A 25969-nucleotide genomic window follows, 5' to 3' on the forward strand; every position below is an offset into this window, starting at 1 on the left:
TATACTGATATTATTCAAGGAATTATTTTAATATTTTGAGGATTTGGAAAGTGAAGCARAGGGATGCTTAAAGATACTGAATACATTATATTTTACTCTTCCATAGAAGAGAAGGGACCTTGCAAAGTATCTAGTCCAACCYCTGATAGCAGGTCAATATTGAATTCAAATCAGGTTGCTCAGGGATGTGTCTGCTCAGATTTTAAAAACCTCCAAGGGTAGAGACTGCATGACTTCTGGGCAACCAGTTCCAGTGCCATCCAACCATGACTGTTGTGGTTTCTTTTTTCTTAAATCTAATCAGAACCTCTCATTTCAGTTTATGACCATCTTCACATGTTCCTACTGTGCACGTAAGAGCATGGCTCCATCTTCTCAGTAACCTCTTCAGAGATATTGGGCACCTGCTGTTAGGTTCTCCTGAAGTTTCCATCTTCTGGGCTGAACATGCTCCAGCCCCCAACTCGATGGCCCTCCACTACACTTGAAGTTCATCCTTCCTATGTTTTCTTCTTTCATAATTCTAATGCATGTTGATCTTTTCAAAAGTATTCCTTGCATATCTGAGAAGTGTTAGAATACTAATAATAACRAAAATTCAAAATCAAGCTTTTTCTCAACAGATGTGTTATATACTTAAATTATGAACCAACTAGTGTTCCCTAATTGCTTAGATTTCCTTGAAGGAGGAGTTTTGTTCTGTGTCCAAAGATTTATAGAATATACAGAGACCTTACACTTGTTTTAGCTTTAGCTTATGGTTAAGGATTTACATGGCTTGGATACACAAAGTAAACAAAGAACTATATACCCATTTACTGCCTCTCATATCACTTCTATCAATATTGTCCAAATGTGGGAGGTGTTTTACATCTCCTACTGGGGCAGAGGTCATCCTCTCCTTGGTTTTGTGACCACCTTTAATCTAAACCATTTCTCATAAGCTTCTGTGTCCCTATTTGATTTAACGTAAGTTATAGACACCGAAGATTTTTTTTTTTCTTAATGTAGGTAATCACTATGATAATCTGTTTTAACTTTATGCTTCTCATATCTTAAAAAATGTATGTAAATTCATGAATACGTCTTCCTTTCTGTTACTGCGTCACTTAGCACTTCCTTGTGTCTAACACACTTTTCTTTCTGTTTCAAGGAGAAAAAAGGGACAGACTGTTTAAGGAGGTTCTGGGTTTTCTGTTTACAGAGCAATAAATGTTTTAGAATGAACTGCAATTGTATGTGTTGTAACATTGCTTTTGTTTGACAGGTTAATAAATCTCAATCGATTGTCTGAATGACTAGAGATATGAAAAGCTTGTGCTGCCTTACAAAGCAAAACATAATAACCCAGCCTTTTGCATTTCTTTAAAGAGCTCAGTACTATTCCAGTTGAGTGTGTCTCTCTCATTTTGTTTGTAAATGCCTTTATTTATGGCTCTTTTGCAGAATTTACTTTTTTTTTTTCCCTCCCCTGTGGACGATACAAACAAAAATCACCTTAATTGGCAAAAAGCTAAAAATACTGTGATTCTTCAACAGTGCACTTGTTCATGGTGCAGACAGTAAAGTGCCAAACCTTCTGTTTAGCTCATATGCTTTTGCTAGTATCAATTAGCTTATGAGGTTTTGAGAGCTTAAATCTGCCACTTTCAGACTTTCACCTGTGTTGATCACGTGCATGTGTGTGTTTTGTCACTTTAATGCATGAGTACAAAAAAAGATCTGTCTTACATTCCAACTGGARCAACAAAGTTGACTGTGATTTCATTATGATAAAGGGCTCAGGAAGCAACATTGTAAAAGTATTTAGAGCTTGACTACTGATACAGTCATCAGTTAAAAAGTCTGGAAAATTATTTGTGTCCACAGTAATTCCTCCAGTTCCTCAGTTAATTGTTCAGAAACTGATTTTAATAGACTACAGAAGGACACTTAGAACAACAAAAGTAAAAGCAGAAGTGCCTAATTTTTCCTGAATGCCTTCTTCAGATTCACCAACAGTTTCCAGGATCATAGAATGRTAAGRTTGGAAGGGACCTCTGGAGATCATCTAGTCCAACCCTCAGCATAGCCCATAYGGGGAYTGAAMCTCTGACCTTTGCATTAGCAGTACCACGCTCAAACGGGCTGAGCTAAACCTGCTCTTAAGTGGAAGCATTTAGGGAAAGAAACAGGCAACTGATACAAATACCACTATACTTGGTCTGATGTGTAAAGTCAGTCATGTTAGAGATATGTTAGCATGAATCAGCGCTATTGCACAGAAATATGGAATAGGAATTACTAGTTGTTTTGTTGAATCTGTTAGGAAATTTGACAGGGAGCTCACTCACTGCATTTTTCAATTATAAATCAATCAGGCAAAGTGCCACTGCAAATGTTTGAATTACATTGAACATTTAGTGACAATGAAGACTTACAAATACTGAGAATGTTAGATAATCGCTTTTGTTTACTAATGCCCTCCCAACAATGTTGGATGCTGTCTTGGTGGTACTTTTATACTGAAGAACAGCATTTTTTAGTTCTTGCCAAATCCCCATCATCTCGGAGTTTCATTTCAGTCCTTATAAAGTACCATGGGAGCCTTTTTCTCCGCAGGCCTTCCTGAATTACTTTTTCTATTGCCATTTTATATATACATTCAGTATATAGCATAAAATGTATATACCTTTTATATACAAATGTATATTTTTAGGCAACTCTTGAACTCAATAGCCCAGTAGGGGTGAGGCTGCTACAGCTCTGTGGCCCTAGGTCCAACTGGTAGTAAGGCTGAGCATGTACCCAGTAGTCGCACAAACGCACYTACATTTGTAATATAGGTAGATACACATGGCCAGCCACACAGAGCTGTGCAAACAGAAAGCACAGCACCACGCAAAAACAAAGAGCCCCTGTGGSCTCATCCTGTTCTGGTTAATGAGGGTGAAGGTCCATTAGGGCGAAACACATACTTAAATGCAATGTGGATCCCACTAGTAGCAGGATTTAGACATTTCAGTATGGCGCCCAGGGAGCCTCTCCCGTGGCACAGACTGGAGGGACTCTCTGCTGGCCCCAGGGACTGGGGGCTCCTGTGATGCCCTTGGAGGGGCCAGGACAGGGATCTCTGCTGTTGAGCCTTTATGGGCTGGTATCTCTCCTGTGGTAGGCCTAGGAGTAGCCGGGGCCAGGTATTATTTTTGTTTTCCCTTCTGCTGTTGTCTCTCTCTGTCCCTTCACATGTGTGGAGATGAGCTTTTCATCATGTGTGTGTACATTTATATTTGTATATATGAAAATGTGTATATCTCTCTCTGTAGGAACAATTTTGACTGTTACGTTCCGTAAATCATCTTTGGGTTTACTGTTAGTAATGTTAGATTTCATAACTATAAAAGATTTGGAGGAAAGGCTTTTAATTAATTAGAAAAAAAACTCTGCATCTACAAGAGGGTACTTAGGAAGGCACCCAAAGCAAGGAGAACACTTTTAGAGACTGAGGAAAGTAAGGAATAACATTGTAATGAGAAAGCCTTCGTCTGTAGTACATGAGTTTGGAAAGAGAAACTGCTACTGCTTAACACAACAAGAACATCTGATTAAGAAAAGCAGTTAGTGTCATAAGCCAAGTGTTTGCTTTCCATCTATGTATAAGATCCTGGAAATCTGAAGGAACTCAGAATGATAGAAATGTCACTTTATTCTAAAATACTCTCTTTAATTCTTCTGGTAACAGAGTTAAAACTTTACCTAGCTGAGATTATCAGAAATGTAATTCTAGAAAGAATAATTGTTTCTTTCTGGTTTTAATACATTATCTCTTTATATTCCATAAAACTCTTTTACTTGTCATTGAGGAGACCATTCTTCGATAAAATTGAAGTGTTTTAGCTGCAGGTGCAGAGTCATCAGGGAAAATTGAAGTTTTAATGCCATTTCTCACATTGTTTTCTTTGCTAGAATAAGAGCTTACAAACTGTTGAAGAATACAAAAGAGGATATGTTTAGCAACACCTTCAAGAACAGCAGACCAGAAACATATATATCCAAGATAATGTTAATGCATGTAACAGAAGTTTCAGTCCTCACTATAGGTATTGTATTTGTCTTGAATAAGTAATTAACCTTACGTGCATCTTATCAGAATAATTGAAATAAATTGGCAAAGTTTTAAAATATGATAGAAAACACTGCTACTTCTAATCAGAAGCAATTGCAAGGAAATCACTTGATGTATCATGTATACTGAGTCATAATGTGTTTGAGATTTTCTTTTACTTTTCTACCTGACAACCTGTCTTTTTTTCTTTTTCTTCTTTTTTTTTCTTTTTTTTCTTTTTTTTTTTGTTTGAGATTTTCTTTTACTTTTCTACCTGACAACCTGTCTTTTTTTCTTTTTCTTCTTCCTTTTTTTTACATTTCTTAGACTGGATTGTGTGGCAGTGATACTTTGTCACCTTGACATACCTGCTGCAGTCTGGTTTCCCTTGGGAATCCTAATATTCTGTCTGGGAGCTGAAGCTTCCAAGTTATCAGCAAAATGCTGCTCATACCATTCAGCTTCCTGTCAATTTATCCAGGTTCTTGGCAATACCTGTGGCATTGTGTATTTCAGAACTGATCATGTTGCTATAATAGAGGTGGTTCCTTTCAGTTCATGTGTCGTGATGGTTAAAGTGGTGTAAAATCACTGTTTGCAGTATACCAATGTAGTCATGGTATAAATGGATATAATTTGACTTTAAAAGGGAAAAAAGGGGAGTTGGCACGACTTTGGAGAGAATACTTAGCTTTTTCCCCCAAACAAATGGATGTTGTAATCATGTAAACCCTTCCTCGGGTGCATACTTAAAAGTCAACTGCAGCTTGATGTAAGTTGCAGGTGGCTTCAGTAGTTTTATTCATATATTTAGAATTGTAGTGACCCACAAGAATTTGTAGGGAGGTGAATTTGCTATTGATTTAATTGTGAAGAAATGCAGTGTGCTTATATGAGCGTTGGGGTGATTGAGCCACTTCCTAATGGAGTTACTTATCCCCTCATTGTAGGTTCTCTAATGGCAACCTAGCAATATATTTTGCCTTTATTTTTGTGCATTTGTCACACTAACCTTTAAATGTAGGAAGTTCCATTGCAGTGCCATCTGTCTCCACACCACTGAGTGTGATTGCACACTTTTTGAACAGAAAAGTTCAGCAAATTGATCCTATACTCTTGAGAAACATATTCATGATACCTGTTATAGTTTATTTTTCCCTCTTAAAAAACATTTATTCTAAGTGCAGTATCCTTGAATAATCTGAAGGTGCTTTCCTTTTTCTTTTCCTTACTACCTGTACATACATAAGCTAATTTTTATTATCTTAATAGCTGTAGGAGAATGGTGAAGAATAGGTATAAACAAGATGCCTTGTAGGAAATCTATAGGAGATTTATGCAACATGCTTGCTTTGTGTGTGGATCTATATTATGTATGAGCATCTGTGTACCATAACATAACAGCACAATAGTGTAGCAGCAGCTTTACAGTAACAGTTTCAACGGTCACAGACTGTACTGCAGCGAAGGTTGTCTCCTTCACATTTCCCACCAGCCCTTCCTTGTTTGTAAGTACAAGGTCCAGCAGGGCGCGTCTTCTCATTGACCCTTCATCACCTATATCAGGAAATTGTCATCAGTGCTCTCCGGGAACCTCCTGATTTGCTTGTTCCCCTCTGTGTTGTTGCTGCAGCAAATATTAACGTATTTGGAGTTCCCTGTATGGAGTAGGGCCTGAGAACGTGACRCTGCTTACACCTGTCTATGGAAGGTACTGTCTACTTCTTCCTTCTCAGGTGGCCTGCAGCAAACGGCCACAACAGTGTCACCCATGTTACTCTACCCCTTAATCCTTACCCATAAGCTCTCAGTCAGACYATTGTCTGCCCTTTGGCAGAGCTCTGTGTATTCCAGCTCCTCTCTCACATAAAGGGCGACTCCCTCTCCTCACCTTCCTGACCTGCACTTTCTAAAAGCCTGTGGCCATCCATCACAGCAATCCTGTCATGTCTCTCGTTGTAACCTCAACGAGGTCATAGGCCTGCAACTGCACACAGTTCTCCAGTTCCTCCATATTCGCCATTTATGTATGGGCACTTCAGAGAAATATCCAAGTATGCTGATTTCTCAGAAGAGTTGCAAGAGATTTCCCCATAGTGTTGTCTTTTAGGCACTTCCTTGCCTGCACGCAAGTACTTAATGTGTGGCCATTTAAGCCATTTTGTTGAATGCATGGTCCCTGTAACTGTGCCCTTCCCCCATCTTCCTAAGCCCTTCTTACTGGAAGCTACTTATTGGCAGACACTTGTGCCCCACTCAGTGAGGTGGATCTCATCTCTCCCTGTCAGTTGTTGATCTTCAAACAGGGTCCATGGACACAGAAACCAAAACGCCATTGCCAACACCAGCTGGGCAGCCAACTGTTGACTCAGGGTATCCTTCCATTCCTCCTCACATCCTTCATCCTCACCAGCAAGGTCAAGGAGAAAAAACACAAAAGGCACACAAGCACAACGTCTGTCACAAGGAAAAAGATGGAAACACGGATCTGTTGACATGGATTAAAGAAAAGGAAGGAAGGAGCAGCCCTACCTTTTGTTGGCAAAAAAAAACCATTAGGTTGGCTCAGCTACTTTTGAAACTACCTCCTAAGAAGTAGTAAGGAATCTTTTGAGAATATCTGCTGAGGAGAAAATTATCTAAGGACCTTTGCTGATCTTTCTTTTAATTATGTATGTGGGGTTTAATCTAATTGCATATGATGTAAATATATTAAATTGAAAATTATGTTATCCTTTGCATACAGGTGACACTCTACAATTATTATTATTACTCTTTTGGAAGTTAGTATTTTAGCAGAAATAGAACTGTGAATAATAAAGTATTGAAGTGAATCTGTTTTAGCAAATGTCCCCCAAATGACCCAGAGTTGAACCTTCATAGGCTTGTGTTTCAAATTCTGAAACTTTACAGGTTTATATCTCTTTATTGTGTTAACTCTTTTTCTTTTTTAAAAATGTGTGTTTATTTCTGATTCTGATACATTATCTGAGTGGTGATTATCTTCTTAAGTTTATTCCTCTTCCTTAACTTTTCCATATCTCATTTTTTTAACTCTCTTAGGAGAGAGGTGATAGTCTCCAAAATAAAACTGCAATTTTAGGATTTTAGGAGTTGGTTTGGGGTTTGATTAGTACTGAAGTAAGGAATTACATGCTTTGAATTTCCTTGATTTCATTCTGTTGTTTGTTGTGAAACTGGTACTAATATATTACTCTTTTAAGCAATGCTATTAAAAATTGTCTTAGATTCTTCTTAAAAAAAATACCAATTTCCACTAGATTTTTAAGGTTAAGATGTTTTCTCAAATTGAACAAGTTAAGAGTTCGTATTTTTTCCAACTTAGTTTTTGTACCTTGTTATCCTCCTGCCTCTTCTGAAATCTGTGTTCTGGACAGGCAATTGTTAGTTTTATTTTAAGTAAAATTATTTATTTCCTGTAGTTGAAATACATAGATAACTTTAATTAAAATTTTGTTAGTGTTTTGTTTATTTTATGGACAGAGCTGCACTTGCATGGTTTCTGGCTTCATTCTTGGAACTTTATTCTGTTGGACTTAAATATTCTTTGAAAGATCCTTTAAATTATTTGAAGTTTGAAAGAAAACTGTTTTTCTTCGTGAGCTTGAAGAGTTGAAACTTCTCTACATCTGCTCTCTACAGATAGTTGATAGTTGAAACTATCTCTACATTCTGCTACATCTCCCCAATTCACTGTAGACCAGTCTCACTAGTGTATGACTCAGTGAGACTGCTGTACTGGAAAGAAAAAATAAGTCCTTTTTCCATGATTTTCTCGACACTTGGGGAGAACCTGTCTAAAGATGGATACTTTTTTTCAGCCTTTATTTCTTTGTTGAAGAAATTAGGAAATGTCTTTGAAGCATGCATGGTACTCACAGATCATTTTTAAAATTTCTGTCAAAGGTGATACAATAATTAAATATTACAGACATGTTTAAGTCAGCTTACATATCACTGTGCAAACTCATCTTTTGGAGTGGAACACTATTTAAGGAGAGATCATAAAACAAAAGGCAATTATTGCCAAGAAAAGTATGTAGCTTGAAAAAATTGCATAGGAGAATCTTTACAAAAACACACATCCAACAGGTATGTTACTCTTTCAAATCTCAACCTTTTTTTTCTCTTTGGAAGTAGTTTTATTTGTGCTCCTATTCTGACATACTTTTTGATTTTTTTTCCTTTTCTGATTTGTATATTGTCTTCATGTTTACATCCATAGAATATTACCACTTAAAAATAGTACACTTTGGTTTCACATGCATTAAAAAAACCCCTATCCTTAAATAGGAAAAAAAGTACTTTGATAAAAACTATTGTTTACTATACCTATATGATTATCTATATTTTTTCACAATGTTGAATTATTTTTATCTACAAAGCTAGAGGCTAACAATTTCTAAGGCTTTAACAATTTCTCACTGGTTTTAAACTGGAAGAATTGAGAAATGAAATGGAAGTACTCTGTAAAGCAGAATAAGGATGTAATATCTCCTATAGCAGAGCAATTGTTTTTAAAGACAAAAAGAAAAGGTAAATAAGTAAACTTTTCAGTAATAAAACTGAAAGCTGTCAGGACAGAATATTATGCTGCCGTATATTAGCTAAGACAGAACCAACACAACTATTTATTCTGAACTTCTGCAATAGGAATAATACAAAAATAAACAAATAGAAGTCCCAAATGCGCGTTAAAAAGATACCTGAATATGTATCTGCATAAGTATCTAAATATGTACAGGTGCAAAGTAATGCTTTATCTGCTCCTTCTTAGGAGTAATTTTCCCATTCTGAGCTGAGTGTCTTTTTTCTGGAGAAGTCATCTGAGTGTGCATGAGATGTAGTGCTTTTAGATAGCTCCATGTGGATAAGCTGCCAGAAGTTCAGCAGCTCCTGCTAGGTTATTATAGGCAGGTGGTAATGTCCAGTTACACAACATGGTCAGGGTGCCTGGTCATTGCCAGCTGTTTGTGCTGCGACTGTGAGCTTGTAGATGTTCCCTGGAAGAAGAAGGTAGTTGTTTATTCAGAAAATACTTTTGATAGCTACTCTCAGCTTCAGTGTGAGACTTAAAAGTTTGAATTCATCAAAATGACTCCTTCTTTGATCTTGCCTGGTTGATATCTCTGATCTGTTTGTTGATGAGTCATGATGCATATAACTGTCACAAGTGGAAGGCTACCAGGAAGATTAGGAGCTTGAAGCACATGAGATAAAAGGAGAGACTGGGAGAACTGAGTTGGTTCAGCTTTAGAAAGAGATGGCTGTGGGGAGCTCTTACTCAGTTTTCTCAGGCTGCAGTTATCATTAGAATTTATAAAGGAGATGAGATCAGACTCATCTCAAAGGTGCAAAGTGATAGGGACAGTAAGGAGCAGATCTGAGCTGGAACAGAGGAAATTCTAGTTGAGTATTAGGAAAGCTGTTTTTACCATGAGGGTGGTGAAATACAGGAACAGGCTGCTGAGCAAGGGTGTGGAACATCCATCCTTGGAGGTACCAAAAACTCAGCTGGTCAATCCCTGGGCAGCCTGCACTATCTGAAACTGCTTTGAGTAGGGGGTAGGACTAGATGATGTCCAGTAATCGCTTGCAGTAAAATTATTCTGCAATTCTGAGCTTGACATTGAAGATGCAGTTGCATGAGTGTGTAGTGTGTTACGTGTTGTGAGAAATCAGTGGTTTTATAGTACATTTATAATGTGAACTTTTACGTGGAAGGGAAGGCAATACAGATTAACTATTTCATTGCACAGAATTCCTTTATTAGGCAACTTCTAGAGATGACTGACACATTAAAAAAGTGTGTTATACAATATCAGTAGCCCTCAATACAGAGCATCTTGAGTATTTGCCTTGTGTCCTCCGTAAATGAACAATACTCTTCTATTGCTATTCCAAGCTACAGTTGATTGAGTTAGATTTCTGCTGTTGAGATAATTGGACACTGTTTCAGAAATGCCTGGGAATTTCTTGGGGCCTGTAACACAAGATGCCTTACAAAGTTCTTAGTGTGTTGTCCTCTAAACACACAATCCTCTATAAAAAGAATGTTCCAGCCATCCGGAATGATCAGAATAACCCCGCATGTAAATGTGACCTTCTGTGGGCTTCACAGAGCCACAGTGTCTCGGTCCAGCTGTCAGTCACAGAAGCACTTTCTTTCACTTGATTGAGTCTTGAATAGAGGCAAGAAACTTGAAATTTCTCCATGTTCTTCCCCTTCCAAGCTGTTTTGCTCCTTCTGGCCCACCTTAAGATGCTGTTCTATGAACTGATTTGTGAGAGAGTAGCTGCTGATGTGGGCTTAAAATAAACTGACATTTATGCAAGAAATGCATAGTGCTTTACCAACCCCCTGAAAGGCAGATATAATACACTGCTTCTCCCCTCCCCCTTTGGAATCCTACTTTTTATTTTTATTTTAAACTTGTACCTCTTTTGGTAACTTAAGTTGATTCTTTTACTGACCTACCCTGTCATTCCTAGTAGTAAGTTAATAAAAAGTTGAATTAAAAAAAAAAAACTGCATACATTTTCCAAATAGTTCTACATACGAATTTTTGAGCCATAAAGAATGGTAACTGGTAGTATTCTGGATAGTGGTATGCTTAATTCATTTGATTGCAAATAAGTTCCCAGCTTGTTTATTCGTTTGTATAACATTTAAAAACATCTTAGCCTATTGCTCATTTTCCTTAATAGAACTAACCTGGGGGGCTGTAAGCTGCATAACTTCCTTAAACAATGTATTTAATATGATTTTGCTATCCATGGCTAGTTAAATTGACATATGTCCTTAAAATAAAAGGTAGTTTAATTAATTATTGCTGCTGAAACTTTTTGCAGCTATTTCTGGAAAGAGCAAAAGTCCAAAAATTGGAGAGAATCATTAATCAAATTATTTCATTGTTGTTTTTTGTTAATTTTTCAGACAGTTAACACAGTGGGAAGCCAAAACTGCAAATACTATAGTTACTTAAAATGAATGTATTCAATAATATTTAAGTAAACCTTCTGRTAAATGGGTCACACAGAAAACCATTTTTCCCTTGTTCCTCAATGTTTTGTATATCAGAGTGGGGAAAAAAGAAAACAGAAAATAACCTAAACAGTAGTGTAGCAGCTATGCTATAACATATTAGTGAAGTTGTTGGTGATGTTCTCTCTCTCTTTTTGCAAATTTCTACCACCTGACATAAACCCTAAATAGACTTTTCAGCATCCTACCATTCAGTAAGGGACAGAGATGAGCCTACCTGTGTTCTGCATTATGCTGTGGTTCACAAAAATCCCTGGATCACTCACACTAGTAACAAACAGTTCATCAGTAGCAGAGCTCTTTCAAATGTTATGAAAAGTTGAATCAGTAAGGAAAAGAATTAAAAATTATTGAACAAAAACTAAAGGAGTAATTACAGTATCTTTTAGATAATAATACTCYTTTATACTAATAATTTCTTTTTTAGATGCTACCTAGTTTTGAAATGTGACCACAGGCTATGATCTAGAGAAAGTAAAAATACATGTTTGGCATTGAAAAGTCAATGAGTTCCCTTTAAAAATGAAAGGCCTAAATAGTTAAACAGCCTTTTATAGATGAAAACCTAGTTCTGAAAGCAGTTTGGTAACCAAAATCATGGGGATTTCAAAATCGTAAGCTTGCTGTACATGGTGGATTTCTTCCTGAGACTCTTTCATGGTCTAACATGGTCCATTGAAGTTGATAGTTGTGTGGTTTTTTTTTTTTTTTTTTTTTTGTTGTTGTTGTTTTTTGTTTTTTGGGGGGAGTGATATGATGGGATGTGAATTAAGCATTAAATTCTTTTTTGCAGAAGGCTGCATTGTGCATGTATATATAAATGCATGTAACATCACAGTGTACCTACGTATTTTGGGCTCAGAGGTGTGGATACACAAAGGTACTTGAAAGCTACAATATTTGCATTTAGAAAGTCTCCAGTAAATCCTGTAAAACCAATGGAAAGCACACTGATAAAGTCGTAAGGTGAATAATCTTCTGAGATTTTACAATAGTAGGATTTTACAGAGATCTCCAAAAAAGAAACAAAAACAATTACTGGTGTCCATAATGTTAGCTAAACTTTTCTCCAGTCAAATAACTTTTGAATCAAAGTAAAGGGAAACTGGGAAATTTCTCCATATATTATGGAGGAGGTTATGGAAGGAACTGTTTCCCATATAATGTTACCAAATGTTTCCAGACTGTAAATTTACAAATAGCATTTGTCATCTTTTTGCCATGATTTGATAATGAAGAAGAATAATCTATGATGATAAACAGTGAAGTTACAGAAGTATAAGATGCAGTCTATAAGAAGCATGAAATGTAGTGTTTCATTCCTTTGTTTCTGTGTCTCTCTGTTGTCTGTGCCTCTGTTGTCTTGTTTMCAAACCTTTTGTTTCTGTGTCATTTAAGGACAGAAGATGTAGTAGTCCTCTACTGTATTTTATCACCTTATCATGCTCTCAGARGACAGGCTAATGTTAATTTAGTCTAAGCCTCAATGGTATGGATCTTTGAGCTATATCTTTCCCAGTGTGAAGACTTACCACACTGGTATCAGTTTGAATAGACCAGAAGGCAAAATAAGAGTAACTGATAATAGGAAAAATAAATACTGACGCTGCATGTTTTCCCATCAATTTCCATACTAGCTATTTTCCATGGAGCATGCAGTAAATAAAAAGTAACAATAATAAACTRGAGGAATATATTTATGGAAGAAAAGGTTGGAGTTAACAAGTATGCAGTTCCTGTTCTCCTCACTTTTTTATCGAAGTAAAATGAGATATTCGATACTCTTACCAGCAAGACCTTGATTCAAAGGCAAGGTTCTGAAATGTACTGTAAACCAATGTGCGCAGCATGGGGAATACAGGAGTTTCATTCTTCTCATATTTTAGGATTGATGTGATAATGTCATATATGATCAAGGATATTTGTTCGACAGAGATTCCCTGTTCCTCACCTCTGGCCCATTCATATTATCTACAYAGATTTTTCAAAGTCTTAATATCAAAACTGTATTATTTCTTCTCTTAAGTGAAATGACTGGAGTTTTTTATAGACGTGGAGTGATATGTAAATTAGTGCACTTTATTACTTTATTTTAAGCATCTAGTCCATCTAGTAAAAATTTTCCTACCATAGTATTACTTCTTGAGAGATCTGATAGTAGCAGTATTGATTGGTGCCACAAGTTTTAGAAGGGATGCCAAAATATCASTGCTAAAGTCTGTATAAATCTCATCTGTCTCTCTCAATTGGAGTGATGCTGATGTTGCAGTATTTATGCAAAACAGGGAAGTACTTGGCTGCTTTCATATCTCTAAATTTAGTACGTGGGTGGGACAGGGCAGTGGACAGTTTCTAACATCTCTGTGCAGCCAAGTTAATAAATCTGTTTTGTATATGACCTTTGTAAACCTTTCGTCATCCATTAAAAATGTTGCTGTTCTGTTGACAATAAGTGTCAGTAGTGAGAAAGACTGGAGAAAGACCTAGTACATTTATTTCCTGTAACATTAAAGCAATTATAATTATGGGTCATTTGCCTGGCTTCTTTGGTAATTAAGAGTTTTAATTGCTTCTAGTTCCAGGGAATTAGTTAAGCTTTTCATTATGCATATTGCCTTCCATAATCATCGGCTTCTCTCCTGCTGCAAGCCTGGTGACATCACGGAAGTCAGTCAGGTCTTGCAAGGCAGAACGATGAAGTACATTTCTTTGTACAGGCTGGATTAGAAAAAGTTTTTGAAAAGCCGTGATAATGCTGTTTGTGCAACACTTAAGCTTACTGTTTAAAAGGCAGAGCGTGTCAGGGTTTCATTTACTGTTTGGAAATGCACAGAGAGCTTAAAGATTAGGGATTTAGGTCAGAAAGCAATATGTTGTTAAGAGCAAAACCAATAGGCAGGCTCGTGCTTCAATTCAGGTAGCAGTTGTTCCAAGCTTTGCAGGATCAGCCAGATACGTACTTGTAGTTAGTAGTGGGGATAATAACCAACAGATTGAAAAAGTCAGTGTTCAAACWGGAGTTGGGTGGGGAGTGGAATTTAGTGACTGAATAAAGGAAATTAGCACAAGAGAGATTAGTTTCTTCCATTGCTCTCTAAAAATCACTAATTAAGGTTTACTTTAGTAAATGCAAGCTAGAAAGCACTTCTTACTTCCCCTTGTCTGATTCCAGGTTGAGATCTTGATGGACATTTTAAAAAGAAAACAGGAAGAAAGGATACATTCTTTCTTTCTGTTTTACAGTCTGCAATATAAATATATGTACATAGTACAGCCGTTAAATGTGTCTTGCAAAAATGTTTTCTTTGAGTGAAATAAAGTTTTGACAGGTTGCAACATGGTTCTTTTAGACTACAGCCAAAACAGATAAACTTTGTGCACCATTGATCTTTCCTGCTGAGAGAGTTGTGTGTTAGGAAACCTAAAATATGCAGTGTTCTGCTGTATATTCTCCCACTGTTTCACATCTGCATTTAGTTAAAAGTTAAAGTTTAGCAATACATTGCTGTTACCCTCATGGCTATTATTTGTCATGTCTATTGTGTTGTGAAGAAAAGGACAAGAAAACTCATCTTGTGTGTGTAGGAAGGGATTTGACACCTCGGTAATGACTGTAGCAAAGGGCCTAATGCATGAGAGAAAGGTATGTGATAAAGCAGAGCCAAGGTGCACTGTCTGAAGTGTGTGGGGAAAATTGTACAAACCATCCCCAAACCAGCTTTGAATTATCAATATCACTTGTGTTAATAATTTTAATATTAGTCTTAGTAGTACAGCTAGTAAAATTATAATAACTGCAGTCTAAACTGCAGAGGTGTTTGAAACCACTTAGTGTGAATCAGAATTTTTCAATGTTTGGCAGTGCCAAAGGTTGCTCTGGATTATCCATGACCAAAAAGTTAAACTTCAGACTGTGTAATGTCAAGAAGAGATGCTTTATTTTATATAAGAATGAATTCCAGAAGATTCATCTCATATTATATAAAGGATCAGACTAGATGATCTGCTTGATTATTGCTGATTATATTTCAGTATAAGATACTGAAAGTCCAGTTGAAATTTGTGTATGTTTGTAAAATTTCTAGGAACTTGTGTTTTCAGTGTGTGGCTGTCTTCAGTTGTTTGGCTTATTTCATTTATTTACTTTGATCCTCACTTGTGCTGCTTCAAAACTCTTATATTTTCTTACCATGCCTGTTTGATGATGTCTTTCTTACTCTTTATGATGAAAAGCAAAATTTTATCTTCAACATTACCATTTTTTTTTTAAAAAAGTTCACTCTAGCACTGTAACACAATCTGAAATATGTAAATTAGAAATCCCATTATATTTCTTTATCCTTCTCCTTACAGAGAACACTTACATCAGTCACATCTTTGTAAAAGTACCAAGGTACTAAATAAGTCATTTCATTTTTTGATTTTTTTGCTTTAGCTACCAACATTTAATAATAATCATCGTCATTTTTGAAAGTTCATCATCAGTTTTGAAAGAGTTAACTTAATTTCAAATACCATTGGCAAACCTACCTGTACTTTGCAGTTTGCTGAAGTGTATTCCCCTGGAAATGCGTAATAGCCTTGGAAGCATTCTTAGGATGTTATTCTACAGTGCAATAAAATTAATCTACTTAATACTTCAAAAATGTTTGTATTTTACTGAAATATACCTTATCTACAAAAAAACAGAAAAGTTAAGTTCTCTAAAATGGTAGACAGCCCAATTGCACAAACCCAAATATTATGCAGATACGTACGTAAAAGGTGAGAGATGATAAACAGGCAAACTTCCTCAACATTTTAGTTGTTCATATCTGTTTATATTTTAAAGATCTGAATACTTGGATACACTATAGAATATTCCAGCGGTGGGCAGGATAAAGAAGCAGTGTGGATCAAATGTAACTGCAAGACAGATGTTAAAATTAGCTTTCACATTTCCTAAGCTCACCAGGAATTATGCCAACCAAACATGTACTAAAGGTAGGATTGTAACCATACCTTTGGTATAGGTTACCTTTGGTATAATAAATGTTTCCTATTGCGTCAGCTGAAATTTATTAAGTAGTTGACTGAGCTCATGATTGTTTCCCTAAAGCATCCATAAATAGTTTTTTCCCATAAATATGTGGAATTTGTAGCTTTAAAGGATACCCAAGTATAGCTTTGATTATTTTTGTCAAAGGTTTTCCAGCCTTTGTGTATTTGTTATAAATGTATACATCTATTCTTTTTACAAGTATTTCATGTATTCATTTTACAAGTTGTAAAATTGACCTGGAAAGGTTAAACTGCCTTTCTATCAAAGTATTTAAGCACATGCTTAAGTTTGTTTTAAGCTTGTGCTTAAACCCATCCAGATAAAACAAATCACTTAGGAGCATCTGGATAATCAGTTGCTTGGATTTAAGTATATGTGTAGAAGCTTTTTTGAAGTGAAATGAATTTAAGGTTAATTACCATGCAGATGTTCAAAATGAGAAGTTTATGCTTGTTCTAATTAGGGATTTCTAAGGAATTGAATTTAGCTCTCCTGCTAAGTTGTATGCAGGGTCATTCTCTCTTTAGTAAAACAAACAATAAAAAGTTTCTAGTAACAGTATTCTTCTTTCTCTTCATTTCCCTCACCTCCTTGTTTCCCAGTGTCTTGTGTTTGAAGATTCACCACTTGGAGTCAAAGGAGCACTGGCAGCAGGAATGCAAGTGGTTATGATTCCGGATGAAAATTTAAATCCAGATCTTAAAAAGGAAGCAACTCTCTTGCTGAACTCCATGGAGGACTTCAAACCAGAACTGTTTGGTTTACCAGYGTATGATTAATACCTAAAGTCTATGAACATGCAATGACTGGAAATTAGGAAAATGGAATGAAATCTTGTTAAGATTTTATTATTGTTTTGCACCTATCCCGCCAGTCCTCAAAACTAGATAACAGAAATCCTATTAACACTGAGTCTTCCGCACTACTGTTAAAGTTGATTGGAACATTTATCATTTGTCCTCCATGATGAATGCTAAATTAAAGCAACATTTTGACTTGTGAAGTGAATCCAACTTTGTTCTATGCATGTCATAATGTTTTCTGGGAATGCTATGAAACTATTTAGACAACTTATTAAAACTGCACTTGAAACTTCCTATTCTGTTTCTACTTGAATGACTTGTTTAGCTCTTAACCAGAAATCTGTTCTGAGTTGACTGTTGTCCCATTACATAGGTTTTGATCCAGTTATTGCTATCAACATGTTTATCCTTTTCCTTTTACTATACTTGCCCTCTTGCCCTTAGACATTTTTTTTGAAATTTGTTGTTGTTGTACTTCCTGTGTTTTCTTGTTTCATTTTCTTGTTGGGAGTTGAATGAGATGACTTCCAGAGACCCCTTAAAACCTACATTATTCTGTAATTCTGTCGTTATCTTTTCTGACATGGTGAATGCCTGCAAGGAGCTATACAAAATTATGCGATCCTGCACTTTAACCTAAGTGTTTTGCATTCTTTGCTCTCTTTATATTCTTTTTTTCCATTTTGCCACGTTGCCTTTTATTCCTGTGAAATGAATCCATCTTGTCTCCCTGTTTTCATTCTCATGAAGCTTCTGGTAAAGCTTTAACTTCCTGACATTCAAGTTCCTTTTCTGGATCATCCCTAATATTCCATTCTTAACACTTTCTCAAGCCTTTTTTTGTACAGAGTTCCCTGTAGATGGTTTTGCTGTCTGTTTTTAGCGAAAGTAGTTTATTTAAGTGCCTTAAATTTATTTAGCCCAGTTACCATAATTTTCACAAAAATTTTATCTTGTAACATTTCCTTCTCACTTCTGTCTGTTTCTGGCAGCTCATCAGGACAAGGAATGAGGGTCTTTTTCGGAAATACTAGACGTGTTGATAAGTTTCGGTGGAATCCACATATATATGTATATATATATATATGTATATGTACTGTATAGTGGATTTTTTTTTTTTTTTTTTTTTTTTTTTTTTTTTTCTTTTTTTTTTGTCACTTGGATATCCTTGACTATTTCACCTCAATCCTTAGCTCTATAAAAGCTATACTGTGCAGAGTTCATGACAGTTTTATGAAATTAATGGCATTTAAAAACTAAATTTCTAAGTGAGTGGCTACAAGTTACACCAAAATTGCATTAAAATATTTACCTCCATAATGAGTATGATATTATGTCAAATAAGGGATTTTCTATTTATTATAAAAAGACTTCTTTAAACTCATTGTATGTTTTTAATATTGTGTGTTTATCTGTGGTCATTCTCACAAAAGATAAATTATGTATGAGAAGGGTCAAGTGGCTGGTACCCATACTTTTTAAGATTGAGCTCCTGTAACATATCACATAACTCCATTAATTCTTTATTTTCTGGATAAAGTCTTTCTCAGGCATTTCTGGTGTTTACTGTTCTGGATGGAAGGTTGTTTTGATCAAGAACAAAAATAAATGAATCTTCAATACCTCAATATTCTGGATGAGTTACCTTGTAGTATTTTTTTCCTCCAACAGTAAAAAATAGAAACAATTACTTTTTAATCTTTTTCATTCACAAGTAGACTTACTGTTTCCTGTTACTGTAGTCTATTTCTGTCTCAAAAATGAAGAAAATTTTATTCCTTCCTGTCAGCCAAATATGATCTATATGGTATCAGAAGATTTTTAACATGTACAGTGAAATAGTTTGCAGTTTAATGCTTTTCATCAGAAAATCTGGCCGCATTTTTTTCAAAAGGGTAAATTTATTTTGTGTATTATATAATTTCCTTAAGCCCATGGAGGTTGTAGTCCCAGTATTACTTACTGGTAAAAAACCATCCCATCTACTATAAATTCCATTTCTCTTTTTTCAAGTTAAGATATGTCACTATGTAATTCCTTCCTTGTGTTACATAATACRAAGTATTACTGTAGAGCAATAAATCTAAGCTTTCAAGTGTAAAACGGGTGCCTGTTGGGATCCCCTTCATTTGTAATTACTGAATTCCAGCAAGGAATTTACTAGGTGAACAAGCTCTAATAAGTTGTAATTGGTAACTTTTTCAAAGTTCTGCATATATTTAATTTAACTTGGGAATTTTACAAGAAAATAAAAATGAAGTACATGTCTCATTTACAGTGTACTTCCAAGGAGTCACCATGAAAGTCTTGCATTTGCTTTTTAAATATGARGAGACACTAATAAATATCAAATATCACTGACAATATCAGAGATCTTTTATCATGACAATCATATGATCAGTGTACCCTTCCATTCAATTTAATAATCTCATCGTTTGCTAAGAATTTTGCTAAGAGTCAGAAAACTTTCATTTAACTCCACAGTCAATCCTGTCCTGTGTATACTTTCCTGCATTTAATATCCCAACTAACAATTTTCAGTGAGATTACTGCCCCAAACTGAAATCTATCAAACAGAACCATATGATGTATTCTTCACTTCCTTTTAGTAAAATTCCATTCCACTATTTTACTGCTTATTGTTGCCTACTTCCTGGTCATGTCTCAACTGTCTCTTACTAAAGTAAGTAACTCTTCTCTTGACTGAATGAGAAGTCAAAAAATTAAGCAAAATAAAATTGCTCAGTTATAATAATCTGAAAAATCTTGTCATCTCCACCCGAATGAGAGGTGAATATTCATGGCAGCCTTAGGTCACTGTAGTCTGCCTGATTAATTATATACCAAATACCAGCATATGTTAGTATATATTTCTTTATCCCTTTTTTGGGGTCGAATTCGTGGCTCTGTAGCTCAGTCATCTCAACAACATCTGTTTGGACAAAAAAAGATCAAAAACTTGGATCCTTTCCCTTCCATCTGCTACCCTGCAGATGAAGTCCTGTTTTGACTGGACTAAAAAAATCCATTACCAGATCCTGGCTACAGATCGTCAGGACATCTGAGCAATCAGGACATTTGAATGCTCCATCTGCATTTCTGTGAAGAGGACTGTAATCCAAAAAGTAATCTAAAAAAATCTATATTCTCTAACTCAGCAAGCAGGCTTCAATCCAGAAGAGTACTTGAGTACATGATTAAGTGKTTTTTTTTGTTAAGCATATRTAAGCACATGCTTAATTTTAAGGATACATTTAGTTTTATTTGATCTAAAATAAAGCATGTGCTTCAGTCATGTTCTGAAAAAGTTCTCTAGAATATAGAATTTAATGCTATGGCCAGAAAGCCATATTCTCAGATTATGGGTTTAGAACAATTCTGCTTCTTTATCAATCAAACAAACAAGAGTTGAAGTATGAGAAGTAAATGGTAGCCATCACACAGATCACTATTTGATCTTAGTGATGCTCTGTGTTTCTTTACCATTGTCAGGTATCTCCTATATTGTGCTAATTGAACATTACACATCTGTTTGGTTTAAACGAAACAGTTGTAACCCTTGTAAACTTAAATAATTCCAGCCTCCACAGACAAAAGACAAAACTTTGTGGCCAAGTTTGTGTCACTGGAGTACAGAAAATAGGATATGTGCAACAAGATGGAGCCAAATCCAGACACATAATTAAAAAAGCAGGTCAGTGATAAGTGAAGTGTTCTACCTGAACTTAAACTTTCTCCTGCCTCACAAGTGAATTAGGTTTTCCATTTTCTGAAACTCTACTGGGATTCATCATGGTAAAATTTTCAGGACTGTCATTCTAGGTTGCAAGACAGGTTTAAACTGGAGCTTCATTGATTGTGTTTAGAAGAAAATACATAGCATTGGAACAGGAATAATTTCAAAACATAATCTGACTTCCGTGAAGTCATTCATTTGCACAGAAAATGCTTTAGATGTTCTTTCTCACTTAGATTAGATGTTTTTCTAAAAAATGCTGTAGTTAAACCATAGAAACTTCTGCCCAGCGTCAAGCTTACATGCCAGATATTCAAAAAATTGTCTTCGGCAGAAACTAAGCTAGATAAATCAGAAAAAAATGCAAGAAACTTCTTATTAAAAAGACATGAACTAATTTCCACGATGTTAAGATTTATCTCAAATCAGAGATTCTCTTAAGATGTATTGCTTTATTATGAGCTCCAGATATTGGTTATCTATATAGAAGTTCTTTTTTTTTTAATTTTGATAAATTTGGACACCAAGAGTGTACCCTGGGCAGTATATTCCAAAATTCCATAAGCTATATGAAAACAAATTATATTAATTATAATTAATTAATTTTTTTCCCCTAATTTATCACTTTGAAATTTCAGTGAACTTCTTATATTTTGACTTTGAGAGGATACAACAGGTTTGTGCCAAATTAGTAGAAATAAATAGAAATACTGGAGTSGAGGAAAAGGAGCTCTCTCAGAACATTCCTCGTTTCCAAGGAAGATATGACTGTCATCCTCACATTATGTTAACTTTCCCTTTGGCAGATCTTTCATAAATTGTAGGTTTAATCTTTCCTTACTGAAGTGAAGGGAGAGATCCTTTTGGAGAACAGCAGTGGAGAGAAGAATCACAGTGAAGCTGTTACAAGAACTTCCAAGGGCTGAGGAGCCTACACAAACAGCAGGTGCTCWTCAAGTATGTTAGTGTCTGTGTCCATACCAGATAGTTCAGTGCAACATAAAAATTGCTTTTAAAGGGGAGGGTTATTAAAGTATTCTGATAAAGGCTGTTAGTCTCGTCTGTTCATCAGTTCGTTAACTTTCAGATTTTAAGCCATAATATCTAAAGTGTTAGCAATTGGTTCTCTCTCATGTGGTTAAACCACGCAGAGTACCTCAGCCTGGAGAAAACATTTCAACTTTCCCGCCTCTCTTCACTGTCCTTTCCCCAGAATATCTGCAATGTGAAACAGAAACATCAAGCTAAATATTAAAAGAGGAGATCATTGTGAATAAATGGGGTTCTTTAAATTCAAAAAAAGCAGATAAAGCATCGTTTAATGGAGAAGAATAAAATTGCAGAAGGAAGGAGCTAGGGACTTCTCACAGGGAAAAAAGTAATCTATGATTTAAATCATGCAGAACCAAAGACTTCAATGAAGTAAAGGAAAARAACATAGAATAGTCAAGCCTTCCATTTGTCCTTTAGCAAAAATATAAAATATATTCAAAGGCATTGTGATAGGAGACCTTGTGATTTATAGAGATAAGAAGCAACTTTCTGAAGTATGTTCCTTCGAACCAAACTCAAGAGCAAATGAAACAGTTGAAATCTRGAAGTAAAGATGTATAAATCAGCTTTGAAAAGCATCAAAGCACAAATAAATATAGAATATAACAGTAGATGTGTCATTTCTGATGCAGGTAGACTGAGAAATCATTTCAGTTTTGACTTTGAAATTTTGGATTGGTTGTGCAAGTACAAAATGGAAGAATATGTCATCAGCTTGAAGGCATCTGAAAGACAATGCTGCATGGCAGCTTTCTTCATCATTTTTAGGTCAAACTGCCTATTGATGGAGTGAAATCTTCATTTCTTTGAATTTAACAACATCCCTATGGCAACTAGAGAAGTTTTCTCATAGAAGGGGATATTAGAAAAGCACTTTTAACTGTCTTCCATCATATTATCATAGCTGCTTTGAAAAGCATATTGTGGCATTGTCTCTTACTCTTCATTTCTCAGACAGAAGTGTTGCTATATAGCCAGCAACTCTCCTGTGTTTAGAGAACTTTGGACATTGAAGAATACAAATTTAATTGGATCCTTGTAGATTCATACACAGCAGTTTTCACTGTATTATTTGAACATCTTGTAAGTCATTTAATTGTTTTCACTAGCTTATGTACCTGGAGAGTAAGCAATGGTGTTTAAACAGTAGCATTATCCAGTCTAAAACAATGAATGACTGCAGGTAGATAAAATTGGTAAATTACACTCAAATATTATAAATTTAAAGATTTAGGAAGTTCAAACTAGTAGTTCATAGYCCAATTTATCCTTCTGTGAATTATGATCCTTCTATTACAAAGTGTTTAGTAGGGAATCATGTAGTCCTACAGTTGCTTGTCTTAAAAATATACTCACCATAGGATCCTCATACAAAGATGTAATGTAAGAATTCAAACAATGTAATATGGTAGTTTCACAGAATTGTTGTAATCCTAATGACTTTTTCCAAAGCAGGGCAGGAATGTGGACAGGCAGGAGGAAGAGGCATGGATCTGTCATGCTGARCCTCCTTTGACTCTCCAGGAGGAGGTGCAAGAGACCAAGCGAAGGAAAGGAAGAGTTATTCTAGCTATGGGCCAAAGTATGGCTTTGGCAGAACAAATTTCCCAAGTATGTCAGATACACAAATTTTATCTCTATTCTCACAGCTTTATCTATTKCATGCAGACTTTAAAGGTAAACAAAAATATGTCAAATACAGTTAGGCTTCACTTGCAGAGAACTCTCTTTATACATTGCCAGAAATACAAACAAGCATCTGTTTGATGTACCTAGCAAAACATACAAAAGCCTGATTCCAGTTCTAGGTGGTTGCCCCAATTGCAGCTTCTCATGCTCTTAAATTACCCAGTTAAGACATTCAGCACCTCAAACACTGGACCATAGTTGTTAAGTTCAAGAAAGAGAGGGTAACTGCTATAATAGGGAAAAAAATGAAAAAAAAAAAWGTTTCTCCTTTTCAGAAAATGCTAAAGAGAGTCAATTTAGAACTTTGTTGTACCTTGTGAATTGTCTTTCTGCTGTAGCAGAATGTAAATTCAGCAAAAAGTAGTTTTAGCAGGTAGGAATATTTCACATTTAACCTACTGCAGACTGGCTATATAGTCATGAATTTCAAAATTAGTGAGAGTTTTCACTGCAGTACCAAAAAAAAAAAAAAAAAAAAAAAAAAAAAAAGGACAAGAGGGATACACAAGATGGGGGAAAAAGAAAACTAAATGTTAATCTTTAGTAGAATGCTATCTTGATTTAAAAATTGTGAAGACTGTGCAAGCTGTATTGAACTATTTTATTGCTGTATCTTTACTGCTTGGATATAATCCAGAAGTGCTGTATTTTATTTGAAAAATAGGAAAGCTGATTAAATCAAAATGGATTTCATGGTGGCCTATGACTGCAGGTTTGTAAAGTTATCGATTATGGCCCTCAACATTGTTCTTATTGATGGCTGCATCCTAAACATTGTAAAACCCATGACATTTACTTTCTTCATGGCAAACACATTGGGAAAGTAACTTTATTTTTTCAATGCAATATGAGGCAGGAAAATATTGTTTTTTTTTTTTTTTTTTTTTTTTTTTTTTTTTTTTTTTTTTGACTTAAAGGAAATTTGTTAATCATATAATTTCACCTTGGCCTATGTAACTTTTGCTAATAATTATTTTACAAAATTATAGGACATATATGATAAATTTGAAATTTGTGACAAGAACTGCGTTTATCTGTAAGATACTAAACAATCTATGGCTATCTTATCTGGTTATTGATACTTTTTTGTGGGTGTGGTTGAAGGGAGATGATTTTACTTTTTTGTGGGTGTGGTTGAAGGGAGATGATTTGCAAAACTGTATGTAGCATAAGTCCTTTCAGTTCTGATTTTCTAGTGAAGAGTCAACTGTATTAAGAACAGCTTACAAGCCCTTCTTAAAAGTTGTCTCTGTGCACTTCTTAAAACCATTGCTGTATTTGATGTGAAATACTCCTCCTACAAACTCAGAAGAGAGTGTTTTACCTGTCTTGAAGTTTGCACTTGTATGAAACCTTGCTGGAGAAAACTGAACAGCCAAAACTAGTGGCTCTATGAGACAAACAGCACCCACTTCCATCACCCTAACGGCACAGATTTAAAAAGCTCAGTATCCTGTCTTGTTCCCTCTGAATTCAGTACTATTCTGTTAATTAAAATAATGAAACATTGCAGGTTTTTAATAATGTGTTCTATCAATATGTCACTCTCATGAAGCTGCTTTTTACTTACTACCTTCATCTATTATGATCTATGTCTGAAAGAAAGCAGATTGTAGACCTCATTTTAGTCTCTCTAAAGACTGAGTAGATATTGTGTCACTTGGGATATTGGCTCTGRCTTCTTGCTCCTAGAAATTGTGTTTATCAGTGGGGAGACTGTAATGACTACTTTTCCCAAGATGTTCAAAGCAATAGGCTTGAGCTGAATTCATCCCCAGTGTTGAGCTTTCTGACATAGAGGTAAGATATCCCTTCTGATGCATTCAAGTGACAAGGAAACCCATATATGGTTCCCTGTCATTGCAGCTATATTTTACTTCTATTCATTGAAGTATCTAGCTGTACCCACTGCTAAACATAACTGCATGAATAAAGTTGTATCCAGGACTCTAGCATGTGTCCTGTCCACTAAAGCTCATGTGGATGAGTAACTCCCATGTTTCTTAAGCATGTTTTAGCACTATMTTACAAAGTCTTTAGCTAAGGAGAACCTAGTGATCACTTTAATTTTCAAAGTATGCTAAGACTGTACCTGTTCCAGAGAACTGGAGAGGTGAGGGAAGAATTATGCTTGTTTATACAATCGATTCCAAGGGCAACAGTGATGCTAGCTGCTATAGAGGTCTTCCACAAAGGGAGGTGGCAGTGTTTTTGTAACCTCACCTGCTAATCACTGAGATCCTGGAGCTACAAAAAATGTATTGCTTTGTGTTTTCTTCAACTCTAAATTTGCCTGGTACTTGTAGGACACAAAAATGAAAAAGTAAAATATTATTAAGACTACCAGAGAGAGATACTTGTTCTGGACTATCTATGACCTTTTATAAAATTCTTTGCATTCTTAGTTCATTAGGTTACAAATCTTTTCTGCTTATAACCTTCCTTCCATCCTTCCATTAACCCATCTGTGGTTACTACCCCAATATTGGCCATGTTG

At 35.5% G+C, this 25969-nt stretch overlaps 1 protein-coding gene across 2 annotated transcripts in view; it reads left to right on the forward strand.

Moving 5' to 3' along the window:
- The window catches only part of PUDP (pseudouridine 5'-phosphatase), a 101571-nt gene that overhangs the window by 57653 nt on the left and 17949 nt on the right, over positions 1 to 25969 (forward strand). The window contains exon 4 of one of the 2 annotated variants that reach the window (XM_085321578.1): positions 16794 to 18622. The exons of the other annotated variant lie outside the window; for it this stretch is intronic. Within the exon in view, the coding sequence (XP_085177704.1) occupies positions 16794 to 16970 (177 nt within the window). The 3' untranslated portion in view covers positions 16971 to 18622. Of the gene's footprint in view, positions 1 to 16793; positions 18623 to 25969 lie in introns of those variants that run through there. 2 annotated transcript variants of the gene reach the window in all.

The sequence above is a fragment of the Rhea americana genome, unplaced genomic scaffold (genome assembly GCF_003343005.1).
Source record: "Rhea americana isolate MKP2758 unplaced genomic scaffold, rheAme1 scaffold_7, whole genome shotgun sequence".
Lineage (NCBI taxonomy): Eukaryota > Metazoa > Chordata > Aves > Rheiformes > Rheidae > Rhea > Rhea americana.